The sequence below is a fragment of the Limulus polyphemus genome, unplaced genomic scaffold, assembly GCF_000517525.1.
Source record: "Limulus polyphemus unplaced genomic scaffold, Limulus_polyphemus-2.1.2 Scaffold119, whole genome shotgun sequence".
NCBI classification, from domain to species: domain Eukaryota; kingdom Metazoa; phylum Arthropoda; class Merostomata; order Xiphosura; family Limulidae; genus Limulus; species Limulus polyphemus.
In genome coordinates, this window is record NW_013665729.1 from 870581 (window position 1) to 887456 (window position 16876).

Sequence of the window (16876 nt, forward strand, 5' to 3'; positions counted from 1 at the left end):
TATTCATATTCCATGATAATTTCAAAGTAATTATATAAGAAACTCACATATTTCAATGGTACTTGCTTTAATCCTGGAAAATGAAGATCAGATTAATATAAAAGGTTTGGCATGGTTAAGTACAGATGATTAATTTTATTGTTTTTCAGAATTTGTAGTTCTTACTGGAGGGATTTAGGCATTTTGGAAATAAAGTAAGAATAAAAAACTATACTCTCCAGACAATAATAAAGAAAACATTTTATTTCAACTAATATTTCACCATTGTGGCTTCTTGTCTACTACCCCTGATGAAGCCACAGTGGTGACATGTTAGCTGAAATAAAAAAAAAAATTATTATTACCTGGAGTGTACAAGTGTTTTTTTTTCTTCTTACTTTACTGCCCAACAGATTATTAGTGTTTTTTAATTATTATTACTTCATGTAAATAAACAAATATTTTAATGGTTTATTTTTTTTATGTTACTCAAACTACAGTCCTATGGGGTCACTGACTGATTATGTCATACACCAAGGATGAGGCACTCTAAAAACACTACAGCTACTTTTACATAATCATAGGTAAACTAAAGATACCATGAGAGAGAAGATACATTACTGAAGTATCACAAGTGTGAGGGAGGAATTTTTATTTCATTTGTAATGCTCACTAAACATAAGTTCTTTTGCATGATTTAAAGACTTAGGTAAAGGATGGGGAAAGTCTTACATCTTTATATTCTTTCATGAAAATATAACTTTATTTGATTAATGGGTTAATGTACCTTTAATTCAATATTAATCATGCAATAATAAATGCATTACCTATCAAACCAAAAACAAAACTGATAAAATATTAGTATAATACACACACATCCATTGGTTTTGCATAGAAAAACACAATGTAAGAATGTATGGTAAATTTCAGTTTAAATTATTGACTTGCTAAGTTTTTCACATTATATATATTCCATTCTCTTCAACTTACTTTAAAAATCTTACCAGAAAAAATATGAATTCACATTTTTAATATAAAACTTTCTGTGCTGCTAACCTGAAATTATCTACAATATATTATTTCTTTTCTTTTTTTCACAAAATATGCTCTTAAATTTGGGGTTACTACTAAATTAAAATACAACTGAACAGTAATTTTTGTACTGTATCCTTCATACTGACATTTGAAGTAAAGATTTTTAAGGCTATTTGCATTAATCGATGTAAGATAACCAATACCAAACAGTCTTCTATAGTATATAACAACAAACAAGTCTAAGTCATAAAAACATGAGCATTTATGAAAACATTAAAAAAATATTTTCCTTAAGCTTCTTGAAACTTTTATAACCATAAAAATATGGATGTCAGAAAGGAAAATTATTAATGTTGGACCAGCATGATGATCCACAGCATTTTCCCATGTTAACTTTGCTAAGTTTCAGATTGCAACAGTAAAAATGCTTAGAAGCATATACAGCAAAGATTATACTTCTATACTTAGTAATGCCAAACATTTTGATTGTTATTTCTCCACTTGTTTTAAATTATTTTTAAGTATATAATACTTTGTCTACTTCAACAATATAAAAGGTTTATTATGTCCTGCAAAAATGAATAAACAAACAGAAATACTAGCATCCAACAAGGTCTTTGGAAGAATGCTAAATGTATTAGTGAAACAAAATGGCAAATTTCTCAAGACTCAATCACTTTGACTAGTCACTATATTTACTTAAAGTTCATCCTTTTTTAACTTTTTCTCATTTCTTAAATAACGTCCTGAATTTGTAGAACTTCTTGAAGTTTTTGCTTGCTTCTTTACTTCCAATTGCCTATTATAAAAGGTCTTATTTTGTAAAGAAAATGTTTTTAGATCCTGATGTGTAATATCAATTAATGGAAAACCCAACCTATTTTTGAGCAATTCTTGCAGGTTTTTTACTTTAGCAATTGTTTTTCTCTTCTCTCTTAAACTTAGTACAAGGTGTTTAAGATAACTTTTTAATATTTGATTCTGATGCACCTCCTCTAAACCTTTCCATTTCTTTCCCGACCTGCTGGATTTCAGTTGTAATAGGTCAAACTTTCTCTGAACCAATAAGATTTGATTAAGCAGGATACGATGTTCAATGTAATGATGCTGAATTTCTACAAGAGAATTTAGAAAGTTCTGCTTGACACATTTCTTACTACACATCACTGTTGCAGCTTGCCATCTAACTCCATGCTGAGCATTTGTCAGGATAAATTGAAGGAGATTGACAGTTGTCAGAGACAATGATGGTGGGAAAGTAACACTCTCAGCTTTCCTGAAAAGTTTAAATAGTAAAACTATATGAAATGGTTCTTTTTATAACTGCTTTATGGACTTAATAAATGTTCTCTCTCTTCTTCAATACAAAAGACACAAAACCCTATAACCTGAGTGTTTTCATAAGGTAGACTTTCCTTCTGAAATTTGCCCCTGAAGAAGAAATGTCCACCTTTCAAAAGCACTTGGGGTTATAGGATTTCTTATCTTTCTGTTACATTGATTTCTTAAACCTAAATGTTTTCCTAACTCTCTTATTCAACAATAGTGATCTACATTTTTAATACACATATTCCAATAACAGTTGTGATGCAGTACTATTAAATAAAAACTAAATACCCATAAGTAGAAAATGCTAAACTGTTCCCAAAATATTTCACTATCCAAAGTAATTGTTAATACTTTTTATACAAAATATGCATTATTCAAAACAGGCTCTATCTAAAACAGAGAAATAATTTCTAACAATGATTTCAACATCCTTAATTAGAAGAAGTGGCATTATGAAGATGTATAGATACATTAAGATTACGTGGAAAAAACTATTGTTTCTTTCCTGCACTAAATAATATTATGTAATATTGATGATGTAATCAGAGACATCTGGAACCTGGATGACTGTTTTTACATAATACATTATAAAGAAATGGAGTAGGGTTAAAGACTGTGGCATGAATTTGACACATTAATAATTTTGATACACGAAGTGACAAATTATAGTACATAATCACTACTTAATTATACAATGGTAAAAATTCTTAAAGTCGAAAAAGACATTTTCCTGTATGAAGTACAATATCTTAAAGACAAAGTCAAATTTAGTATTAACAGAAATCATTAATATTAACTTCCATGAAGTTGTGTTAAAAGCTATGACTACATGAAAGTACAACTCAGCATTTATAGTACTTTTGAATTGATATTATAAATATTAAGAATGAGTAACTTCTTCAAATACCATGACAGTTAACATCAAAAACCAAAGCAAACTACAAATTTATTTATGATAGTTGTTTTTGACATGTATGCTCATTACTTTGTCCAAGTTAAACTAATATAGGCACCTGTATGTGTCACAAATGATTCTCGTAAATTTACATCTAGCTTTTATTCTTTTTTCTATCACTTACTGTAAAACATTTGTGATAATCAATTTGACTTGTAACAATAATAGTACTCAGCCAAAGATAACAACACATCATTGATATATACCTGCACACTTGTTTCTAATCAATTTATAATAATCAGTAGAATGTCGGTAATAGGATGAGGTTACTTTTAACAATAACAATAGCACAACTTCTTTACAGCTAAGCCTATTATAAATATCCCTAGCACATTGTCAACTATACAATGTTATCTTTATACCTCCCTTTCTTTACCACACTAGTTTCATAATATAATTGTTAAAATTTTATTTCCTATTTAAATCCTGTTTTAGATTGTTTGTTTTTTCTTTTGCTGCTATAAATGTTCCAACTGAATGAATATATGTATTTAATACTATCGATTAATTAATACAGTCGCTGAAGATGGAATGTGAATATTCCAAAACGTCTGAAGAATAAACGTACATTACCGAAAACAAAGTGTCGATTGTTTGCTATTACCGTCGTTCTACTGATTACTATAAAATTCCGATTCCCATCAAATGAATCTGTTGCTAGTATAATCATTTTCTGCTTTAAAACAGCAAAAGTTAAACCTAATTATATCACTTGATATGAAGTATTTGCATAGAGCTTTTACACCTTGCTGAATAAGTAATAGAGGAATATAGGTAAATAAATATATTCTAGAACAGTGTTCCCATTTTTTGTTCTTCCTTTTTCAATTTGTGGTTAATATCCAAAACACCCCAGTCAGCAACAATATAATCTAAAAAATGGAAGTTTTTTTCCACAACACAACACTTTAAACACTGGGGCATAATTTCCTATTTATCAAAAGAAACACTTTGAAGATGAATTAATTACTAAACTTTTAAAATTGTGTTTCCCTTAGCCCTATGTGCATAGATGGAGGTCTAAGTGTGCTAGCCCTGATCTTGTGCAGAGTGCCATTAAACATTGTATTATGAATCTGATGTCAGTTATCAATTTTTCATGTTATACTACAATACTGATTTTGCAGCATTTCATGTTAGAGAAAATACCAAGTATAGTATACAGGAATAGTGAAAAAACTTGAGATATGCATTTAGGAGATTGAAGTGATTATGTTAATACAATTTGCAAATGTGAAATGGACAAAAGTATTCCTATTCCTCAGATGAACACCAACTTGCAGTCCCACATATCAGAGTCTGAAATCAGACTGATTTTGTCATTTCACAGACATAGTACAAAAAATATATTAACAGATCTGAATTTTTATGTAAAACAGATTTGTAGTGTTTACTAAAAGCTTGTTACATTCCATGAAGATACACTTCATAAATTCAGAATTATAGTCAACATTACTTCTCCAATACAGGGTTGGTCCATTAGACTGACTGTGTGCACATTCAGTTAAAAAAATATCATTATCTGAAGTATTTGACTCATAAAAAAAACCAAAAAAAAACCATGGAACATATTCAACTTTACTTGAAATCACAACTAAACCAATAAGCTACATTGTGTTTCCCTTAGCCCTACATGCATAGGTGGAGGTCAAAGTGTGCTGGTCCTGATCTTGGTGTTTGAATAGAATCTCAGCTTTCATCATTATACTTTTCTTTTAGTTAACTTTAGAATACTACTTTTATGACTAAAAGAGTAACATTTTAGAATTGGAAATTCTGGCTATATTTGTTTTACCAGTGAGGAAGCCAGTAATGTAGGGATTTTTTTCTCCATGTAAGTTCGACATGGCTTAGTCTGCTGTGTGATCACTAGCCAGATCAAGTGATATGTCCACTTCCATCTCTATCTTGTTTGGTTCCTTTTTCAAGTTCAGTACTCAGCCCTACGTAGTTTTTTTTTATTTAGCGATAAACTTTTTCCTATTATTTGTTTGTTTACTTTTTTTTTTTTATAAGATGGCATACATGTGTAACTAGGTTATAGAGTGTATTGTAAAGTTTTATAAATTTTGCATAGAATAATAATAAAATAGGTAGTCAAAGATCCTTAAGACTGTTTTGCTCTATCAAATGATGATAAATTTATAGTTACTGTTAGAACTAGGTAGTTGCTAGACCTGTTAAAGAAAGATAATGATGAATAAAAATAAGAAATCTCAGTTTTTGTTTTTCCCAGTTTTTGATTTTGGGACACACTGGATAGCTGAAAAGCAGCATATACACCACAGATAGGGTGACTATGCCACGTAGTTCTTCATATCTAGCTTCTGTATTGATTTCTTTTTACTCCTTCATTTCATACATAATATAGGGGTTGGCTCCCTAAAGACACCAATTGTACAGTATACAAAGCATAGAGTATACTACATTACAGTCATGTTATGTTCATCTATTATTGGCTGGTAATTCCCGTTTCACCCTATACTTAAGTTTTTTAAAGGAACACCAGATTTATGCAAGAAAGCTAACTTCAAGAGGTAATAACATCATTTACTCTAGAATTATGATTTTTTTCTTTTTAATTTTGCATAGAATAATAATAAAATAGGTAATGAAAGATTGTGAAAAATGTTTTCCTCTATCAAATGATGAAAAAATTATAGTTACTGCTAGAACAAGATAAGTGCTAAGCCTATTGAAGAAAGATGATGATGATGAACAAAAATAATAAATCTCAGTTTTGGCTATTTGCCGGTTTTTGATCTTGGAACACTCTAAATTGCTGAAAAGCAACATATACATCAAAGATAGAGCAACTATGCCAGGTAGCTCTTCATATCTATCTTCTGAAGACCTGTAGAGAAGAAAATCCACATGACTTCTGTATTGCTTTAATTATGGGTGTCCATGCCATACATACATAAACAGTGCAAGCGCACTCTCCGATATTTCATTCCGTAGCTTGAACCAGTAAAATGGTTCAAAAAAAGGTTGATCTAGACTTTGTGATACAAGTCATATTAACCAACAGGTGACTTACTCACATTTCACTCAATTAGTTATTTATGAATTTCAAACCAGAGGATGTATAAATAGTATTTCAAATCTATCTCTTCTTTCCCACAAGTCACTGTCTAGGTCTCTCATTCAATAACTCATCAGCTAGGCTAAAAATCTATTTAAAATATGGCTTATGTGAAGTAAAAAAATAATGTTCAGGTGTTAAATACCAAAAACTATCAAGAAATGGACACAATAGGCTTAATACTTATGATAAAAATCCCACAAATTGAAGATTTATTTTCATCTCTGTTAATTAGCCTACTGCCTAACAAGGTATGTACTTGTTTTTCTTGCATTTAAAAACAAAATCACAACTCTATATGTCATTTCTAATCTCTAACTTTTCTTGATGAACTTATTACAACTTCATAATGTGCTATCCAAATTCAAGTACAATGACAAAGACCAGTGTACTAGCACTCAGATTTTAAAATATGCTCTCTCCAGTACTTTCTAGCTTTTCTAAAGCTTTGAAGTGAAGCATTTTTGGATATTATGCAACTTTTATATATTCAAATGCTTCAGAAAAATAAATAAATTAAATAAAAGACGAAAAAGAATTCACAAACTATGAAGCTTTTGAGTAGGATACATATGTAGGAGTAGGGAACTTTGATGTAGTAGTGATGACCAAAAAGTATGGAGCAGTACAAGTGAATAGGCTGCCGATTCACTGACTCCTACTATAACCAATAAAGAGTTCTGGTCTTGGTTCTCAAAAAGCCCATGAATGTGCAGAAATTGTCCAATGAAGTGTCAAACCTACTTGCGGGTAGATGCAAATACTACTTGAACACTCACAAGAATATTAAAGAATTTCACTTAAAAACTCATGTTTGAAGCTGAAAAGTTAAAGAAAAGTTCTCCTAGAATATAAAAAAAGAGTTCTCCAAAACCAAAAAAAAGAAAAGTCTCCTAACCATGCTATCAGTCACAAGTTGAAAGTATGAAAAGATGTTGAAGCTCTCAAGCCTGCAACAAAGCCAACCACCATCTCAAGAGTGATGTAGGTAATGAATTGTATTTCTCTTGATCAAGTAATTTAGTTAATATGTAATGATAAAAGGAACTTAGAACTTAAGCATGTCTGAATATAATCCTTCTAGTGTTCCAACTGAAAGTTTATTGAGTATAATAAGTAACTTGATCAGAATTATAGAGGATTTGCTTGATGAACTAAACGAGTATTTGCTGTAAACATTGTATTTTGATTTTGGATATATATATATATATTAAATCTTGATTGTGTTTTTGGAACCTCACTCTCAGAGTTGATTCTTTATTCTAACTGTAAGCTATCTCGAGTTAGTGACTTGTGTACTCCACTCATGACTGTATACCTGGACTTAATATAAATCTAGTGTGACTGGTGGTAAAGTTGAGCTCCAACAACCAGCTTACACAGCCCACCTGTTACAGAAGGAAAACATGTTATTTATTACTGTAATAATAAGTACCTACCTATGTGCTGGGAAGAATATCAAGGTGGGGTACCTCTCAACTGTAAATTCCCAAGGTAGATCATTTTCATCTCCATTAATCCTAAGCACAAAATACAATGAATTTTAGAAATATGCATTCAATCTAAATAATTAACATTTATATATATATCTTAAAAATATCTGTTAACCTTTTGCAATTAAAAACTGACTTTAGTGAACTTAATTGTCTCAAGAGCAAAGTGCTTGCAGATGAAAACTCTGCTCAGAACTAATATATGGAGTTAAAAGTAGTTGGATGAAAGGACTAGTCTAAAATATGTTACAAGGTAAATTTGCCCCATAGTTATGGTAAGCTGAAACATGTAAAAAAAAATGACACAAATAAAAAATTAGCAAACACATTCTGTTAAATGAGATTACACCTCTTCATAATGAACAAAATTTAAAACAAGAAAACTATGCATGAGGAATTAGTTTTAAAGATTAACAAAGTTTTCTTTATCCTTCAGTAAACTTTGCCTTGCTAATTAATAATTCTTAGATTGCCTATCTTATTTTCCTGATCCAAGCTGTCGTCGGTGTATGTTAATAATAACTTTCTGCATCTACCAACTAATTTCAACATAAATGGTGAAGAAGTTAGTCTTTTATTGAAGTCAAACTAACAACAAAAGTAGTTAAGTTTAAGAGTAGTTAAAAAATATAAATTTTGTGATGATATACTTTAATATCAGATAAGCAAGTATTAGGAAGTTACTTGTACTGTTTTCAAGAATTTGAAGTAGTAAGGTCTACTGAGTTCACATGGCATTTTTCGAGGAAAGCCATCTAGTATTATGATATCCTAAATAGTTTTGATACTTTTAAGCATGTTACCCTCCTATGTGTCTTACATCACAATTTTCTCTAATAAAATATTCTGCAAAAGTTTGAACCTAATCCTTGATAAATGATATTTTATGACTACACAGATATCTAATATTTTAAGTTGGCAAATCAATAATCACAATATCATTTACTATCACTTGTAATGTTTTCAAATGAGACCCAAAACTTGTGGGCTTTCGAATAGTTGACTATTCTACTTCTTTATTCTCCTGAAGAAGAATAGTCAACTATTCAAAAGCAATCAAGTTTTGGGTCTTGTCTGAAAACATTACAACTTTTGTAGGTTATTCTGTGTGCTAACTTCTTAACCAGAATTTACTAGCACTTGTTATTCTCACTTTTGATTTTATTAAAGCTCATTGATCACACAACACATTAAATAACTATATACTATCCCTTTTAGAGAATATTTTTAGTAAGCATATAATTATATCTTTACACTTTAAGTACTTAATCTAGTTCATTCCATAACAGTTGCTGTTCATGCAACTGATAATAAAAACAGTGCCTAGATCGCTACTATGTCTGTCATATCCCAGCCGGCCTGATGAGTGCTAGTATTGGATATTAAGCCTCATCAACATAGAATATAGCATATTTAATGTGGTTGACACATTATTATTTATTGTATTTTACTTTCACTTATAAGTTCTTAGAATTACTAATGTAGTTTTCTCTCATTAACAAGAAGACCAGATAGCTCATTCAGAGCTAAAAATAATAATAATAAATAATTGGTGCTAAAAATAAACAAACAATATTTGTTTAACAATCCTTATTGTAAATCTGATTTGCAAAATGTCTTAAATACAATTGATAATAATATCCCTTCATGCAACTGATGATATAAATAGTGCCTAGACTGCTACTATGTCTGTCATATCCCAGCCAACCTAACAAGCCCTAGTATTGGATGACAGGCCTCATCAGGACTGGATATAGCAGAAATAGTGTTTCTGATATATTATTACATATTCTTTGTTATTAGAATCAGTTTCTGCAATAATAATGTTTTACTTTTATCATTAGTATCACACCTAATCAAATTATATGTTATATTTGAAGAGAAAATTGTATTTTTTTGTATGTAAGATAATCCAGAGTATATATTACAGATTTCAAGTTGCTTCATATTGCACATATTTTTGTAAAAGAAAAGGTTTTTACAATCAAAATGTAAAACTTATACTAAAAATTATTGGTGCTTTGAAAAAGTAATATATAGTACAAAACATTTGGTTATTTTACCTTACAAACATAATTCCTGAGACTCCACAAAAGTATCTTGCTACTGTTAGGTAAATATGGAAAGCACCTTTGCAAAATCCACACAATGAAGAATAATAAAATAGCAACACATCCTACAAAGCAAAAACATATTTTACTGACATTATGAAAGTTTAAAGAGGCATTATACCTACTTGGAAGACACTGACTAAGTTTTTGGAATATCTCATTTATTTACAAAAATATCTCAATAAACAATCTCACAGAAAAAGTACTATGCTTTCCTTCTAATCCAAATGTTCTTGAAATCCAATAATAAATAAATGGTGATATTTCATATTTTTCTACTGATCTTATTATCAACAAGCTTGCATTAAATAGCTTAAAGCTATCCCAAAGCATTTACTACTTTCAGGTAAGGGTGTATTACAGCCATAACAACACACTACCCAAACCCTAGTAGCTCTAGGCTATTAAATGTAATCTTCTTAAAAGTAAAGTCAACTGCTTTTTTTTTTCTAATTATATTTCAGTTTCATTGCACTACTCCCTTATACCTGAAGAAAACTTACTTTTTTCTGTCAGATTCCCAATTTTTATTGAGATACCTTCATAAATAAATGAAATATTTCAAACATTTTGTGAGCACCACATCATGAGCAGATGATTGTACCATTTTAAAAATGCTCATAGCTGAAATAACAATATATTTTTAATCTCAGAACAGTGACTGAAAATTATAGAACATTGTTTACCAGAAAATAAATTCAACTCTGTCAATTATTCCTCAAGATTGTGTACTGACATCTTTATCTAATGAAGCAGATGAACTACTTCAATAAGTAGTTACATTTTCTGGACTTCCAAGCAGTTTTAATTTGTATTGAATAGTTTTTATGAAAGAAGTTTTGTAAACTTGCTTTTACATTACAACGTAACTCATCTACAACTATTTAATGTCTATCAACCAATCTTTCTTCATTTCTCCAGCAATTTAACAGGCATATAAATCTCTTGACCAAGAACTATAATGTTAAGAACAAACCTACCTAATAAATCACACACTGAATCTGAAGTTTGTGGTATTTTAACCAAACAAGTTTCAACCGACTAAACACAAGTTTTTATTTTTAACATGAATTAGGTTCAAAAATTAGGTTGAATTCAAGTGCAAAAAGTTTTATACTGAATACAAAGAAAAGGATCAATCACTAGAGTAATTTTTCATTCTACAGACTGTGTAGATTGAATTTGGATGGTGCCATTTTCTTCTGCACAAGACAAAATAACTTAATTTCTGATATTCCACAATGTTCTAAAATCAAAACAAGTTAGTATCTTTTAATGTTGTGATATGATGTAGCTCATGTTGTACAATTATTACCATACTTGTTAAGAGAGAAAAATAAAATAAAATTTGTACTACATATAAAACTTTCACCCTTTCTATGTTGGTACTGTGTTTAATTTCTCATTATTACTTTCACATTGTAGTCTATTAAGTTATTTAAAAGTAAATAAAAAGCACACAAGCAGTCTTATTTCAACAAAAAAAATATTGCTGTTTTGGTTTTGTTTGGTTTGTTTGGAATTTTTGCACAAAGCTATATAAGGGTTATCTGTGCTAGCCATACCTAACTTAGCAGCAATACACTAGAAGGAAGGCAGCTAGTCAATATCACCTACTGCCAACTCTTGAGCTACTCTTTTACCAATGAATATTGGGATTAACAGCCACATTATAACATTCCCACAACTGAAAATGTGAGCATGTTAAGTGACAAAGATTCAAATCCACAACCCACAGATTGCAAATCGATCATCCTAACCACCAGGCCATGCCAGGCCCCTTGATGTTTTTAAAAACATTCACAGAATTTATGTGTAAGGTATCTGAATTGTCCATTACTCACCACAATAAGCTTACATTTGTAAAGGTAGGTATCTGAAGAATATGTAGTACTAATCTTTCCTTCTAAGTTATTCAGCAGAATAGCTGTATAAAATACTGTCATTTCACCCATCACCAAAATTATTAATATTGGAAGGTAAGAAATGTGAAGTAAAGCCTGTCATTCAATTAGAGTTAGACTGATTTAAGGCAAATACATCCTTTATCAATAATAAATCTGATCAGGGAAAAACTGAAAATCAAGAATGATGGTCTGTAAATTGTGTGTATAGTGTTTTCTCCATAATGAATTTGTTTTGGGTGCTCAAATAAAAAAATAATAAATCATCCTAAACAGCTTGTTTGTTGAATAATTTATTAGAATAAATTGCAAGATTTATTTTTCAAATAGGTATACAAAAGAAGATTAATTGTGGTGAGTAAAGGACAACTCAAAAATCATACACATAACTTATAGACAACCAGAAAAAGAGAAACCCCTTTTTGCTTTTCAGTTTGTCCTTAAACAGAATTACTTATGAGTGATGGAATTCTCAAAACTAGGCTAACTCAGTGACAAGTTAGATGACAGACAGGGCTTCCCATTCAAAACTAAGATCAAGGTTTCAGACTGGATATCTTCACCCTCTAATATCTAAAATAAATTCTTAACCGTATCTATAATAGTCAAACAATATGATCATTCAAATCACTCAGCTCTTATTTGTTTACCTTGTTAGGGTTCATTATCACTCTTTTGAAAGAAGCTGTGGTTACTTCATGTACACAAAAAGAGTTAGTACCACATGTCATAGTACATGCTTGTGTTTCTCTGACAACACTTCTTAGATAACGATCCAACAGTCCCCTGGTGTAATTTGCAATGAAATCCACTTCAAAAGAAGAAATAAATAAATAAGAGACTAAGTTCAAAAAAAAAAATACAATAACATATATGACATGTTTATTTCTGGGAACGGATTATTTTAGAATAACATCTGCTGCTTACAGCAGAGACAATTTAAATATCTAAATCATTCTACACTGAAGGCTACACAACTTTTTAAACAGTTCCAGATTTCTGACAATATAAAAAAAATCATTTTAACATTACAGATTTTAGTGAATAAATACAGTTCCTTACTCCAATATGACCCCTTGTTCAATAGGGGAACCTACTTTTTCTACAACAAACATGTGGATCTTTTTGGGGTTTACAAATACCTTTCTATTTAACCTAACAAGTACAAAACTTATTTCCAGTTTGTACTGTAAATGTATCATAGAAGCAAACCTAGCCATCCAGAAAATAGAGAAGTATAGGTGTACCTTGGAATCTAAGAAGGTCAACTTCTCAAAAGCAGACATTCTGAAGCCAAGAAAAAAAAACACAGTAGATAATAAACATAACTATCTTAAATCTTTCTCTTGTAAATAGTATACGAGAGAATCATTACTTGATTGAATAAAAATTGAGCATGGTTAATTTTTACCACAGCATCAGGCAGAGAAAAAAAAATACACAGTGAAACATCACTAAAACACAAATATCCTGAGGTGATTGGATATATTTGCATTATAAGGGATAAAAACATTACCTTACAGAAGATGACAAGATCCTGAGAAAGATCATGAATTGAAGGTAATAGGTCTTGCCAAATCAAGAACACCAGAAAACAGACCAACATCTATGCTTGCTTTCAAACACCCACCCTGCAAAAAAAGGGGTTTTGTTGAAATTCATGTCAGATTACTAAGAAAGAACTCCCTGATTGGTAGAATATTCTAATCAAATGAGCCCTAGAGTTGGGGGCACAAGCCAACCAAGCTATAAGGGTAAAGTTACAATCAATTAACCAAAAAACAGAAGAACAGTAGGAGAAATCAATCCTAAAAATAATCCCAGGGATTGAATATTCTCCTACATGCATACAGAAGAGGTCAGAATAGTTTCAGTAACCACAAGGAAGTTTCCAATCTACAAAAGGTAGAGACTGGAACCAGAAGGATATCCAACAATAGCAGGGAAACCACTTCCTTCAGTTCTCCTTCAAACTAATGGGAAAAATGAAGACAGAATTCGTGAATTAGATCAACCAGATCAGAAATGTAAAACCAGTAACCAAAATTCTGTCCCTTTAGGTCTAAGGTGTGGTCACCACAACTTAGCACTAACAGCAGTTAAAGGTCAAGTACTGGAAAGCTCCAATTACATAAGTATAGAGCTACAGGCTACCATAGCATCAATTTCTGATTAATTAAACTTTTTGAGTAGCACTTGCTCCAAGTTATGTTACAATCTTAAGATGTTAAACAATTTTTTTATATGAAATAGCTACACAGTTGCCTGAGTTTTTCCCACTACTAGTATTAAAACCTAATTTTTAGAATTACAAGCCATAAATTTACTACACAGCCATCGATGGGTGTGTTAAAAAATATAATAATTGCATCATTTTATTTGTAACATTGCTTAAGATAAACACATTTTAAAAACTATTTCTTCAGTATGTGAAAAATAACTAACTTACTCAGCGTGCTCTTGTTTAGTTCTTCCTTCAGTAAATAATGAGTCTCTTTCTGAAAATGTGCAAAACTCCATCAAAAAATTTTCTTCTCTGCTGACATTCTTGAAACTTTTAAAAATAAACAGTATTATAATATTTAGACACTTCACTACTTTCTAAAGCACTACAGTAACTAATCTTGTGAAAAAAAAGTTAAATATTTAACATTTTAAACTAAGTAGATTAACTCAATGTTGTACAATGCAACAGTTAAAATAATTTTGAATTTAAAATTTGTAAAAAATTATACTAACTAATCCACATTTTCCTAAAACTTTGAACAGAAGATTACAGTATGAAACTTTCATTTTTTGATAAGATTATAGCATTAAAATAAAATTGTACAAAAAGTAATATTTTTCAATAGAATTAAAAGGTTTGCTTCATTAGTAAATGTGAGCTCAGACGTAGGATTGGAAATCCAGAACTACTCATAAATATAAATCAATCATCATCAGGTTTGAGAAGAGAGCAAATTCATATCAATGGAAAACATCAAAATACAAAATATTTATTTGCTTTACAAATGTATAAAAAATAATCAATGTGTGAAGTTGCTAATTCAGACCAAAAAAAAACTTAAACATGTTCAAATTTGATACAAATATCACTGTTATTAGAGCTGGGCAATCAATTCATTGTCCTATGAACATTGATTACAACAATTAGTGTCACATAAAATAATCAACTATTTGATATTATGATTAAATCGAGTAATGTGAAAATAATCTACCAATTGTACTTGATTACTAGCTGTGTAATGGATAAGATGTTTGGAATGAAATATGTCAATAAATAGCCCTTGAAAACTAGAAACAGCACTGAACACATGATTATTACTGTTTCAGTTATTCCAACTATCAACATAATCAAAAGCTTGTCGTTATTAATTACTAAATTAAGAGTAAAAGTTCAATAGCGCTTTGCTGACTATTTAGTCTCGGCTTCTTTTAAAAAATCAGCAGAGTTTCCTTCACCTGTAGCATAGTCTTGTTTTTGGCATTGCCAATTACTTTGAACATATCAGAGGACAGGACGTTTCCATTATTATTCTTTATTATCTTTGATTTATTCCAGATTGATCAGCTTAATCATTGTGTCACAACTCACAAACACTATCAATTAATTAAAATTAGTGTATCCAATTATTACTATTTTTTATTATTCTAACTACCAAAGTCTCACCTACCCTTACATGTTTTCCACACAAGGCAACTACATGAGAGCATGCAAATGCACATGTGACAACCCTCCACCACACAACTCTTAACACAGTTGACTCCCTCTATATAGCTTAACTCAACTTCACTTCATGATTGGGCAACATAAAAAAAAACACCGGAAGTGGGGAGGAAGAGTGGGAAGTGTGAACAGAGGTAAAAATCTATCAAAAATATATTTTCAGTGTAGAAAAAAACTCCTGACATGCTATCTTACCTCTATTCACATAACAGCTAGAACCCCACACTGATCAGGTGGAGGAACCAGTGTAACATTACCTAGATGAGCTCTTTTCAGAAAGTTCCCAAAGGGGAAGCCTATGGGGTGTGTAGATAAGGAGAATGTAAGACACACCCATAGAAGACCTCATGACTTCTGAGCCAGGTATACTCTTCGACCATGAAATTGATGTGTCACAATGAGGGCAGAATCACAGGAGGAACTCCATAAATTAAATTGAGGGACCCCTGGTGTAGAGTGGCTAGGGCGTGGCAGATGTAATGAGGAGTTTGACCTCAACCAACACCAACAGTATAGTGATAGGAATACCAGACCCATGGTAGGAAGAGGGACTTCTATTGTCCACCTCGGACATGAGAACTGGAAGGGAAGAAGATCTTCCATTCTAAGGACCCGCATCATCATACTGTAACTGACATCCAGATAAGTGTCAGCAATGTGCCAGTTGAACTCCAGTCCAGAACCAGGCTGCATTGGGAATGAATTATCCAGTACACAGTAGGAGGAGTGTACCTGGCTCACTCACAGTATCCCCTGGGAACCGACATCCAGGAGATGATAGTAAGGAGGGTGCCCAGCCAGAGAGGTGAACAACATTGTGGCAGAAATCATCCAGTTCATAACCGGGTGACATCTAGAATAGAACATGAAATCCACAGTAGAAGGAGTGTCTATACACCCTCTACACTGGCAGAACACCACTGCCCTACTTTCAGCTCAGTGGAATTGAGTACACTCAGGAAAAAGCCTCCATGATCCACCTTCCCAGCAGCTAGAAGCTGGTAAGTAGTAAGGACTCCCATACTCAAATGGAAGAATGGGGGTGAATGTATTGGAGAGACCAGAGGATTGCAACACCTGAGACAATACAACGGGTGACTGCAAAACCTTATATTGAAAAGCAGATTGTTCCTGATACAGCTAAACCAAGGAGTGGCAGGGATGGGCAGCAATCACCTTCTACTTTACTCATGTTAGTCCATAAGTGTACAGTCCAGGTCTAACATATTTATGATGAAAAACCTACAAGCAGTCTTGC

General features: G+C 31.3%; 1 protein-coding gene across 2 annotated transcripts in view; it reads right to left on the reverse strand.

The window, feature by feature from the left end:
* Positions 1-6: 6 nt before the first annotated feature.
* LOC106472330 (thioredoxin domain-containing protein 11-like) overlaps positions 7-16876 on the reverse strand; it is a 70044-nt gene continuing 53174 nt past the window's right edge. For both annotated transcript variants that reach the window (XM_022401712.1, XM_013932971.2), the window contains exons 11-15: positions 14341-14389; positions 12542-12702; positions 9940-10052; positions 7823-7903; positions 7-2290 (exon numbers count right to left, since the gene is read on the reverse strand). In XM_022401712.1, coding sequence (XP_022257420.1) covers positions 1714-2290; positions 7823-7903; positions 9940-10052; positions 12542-12702; positions 14341-14389 — 981 coding nt within the window. In that variant the 3' untranslated portion in view covers positions 7-1713. The remainder of the gene's footprint in view (positions 2291-7822; positions 7904-9939; positions 10053-12541; positions 12703-14340; positions 14390-16876) is intronic.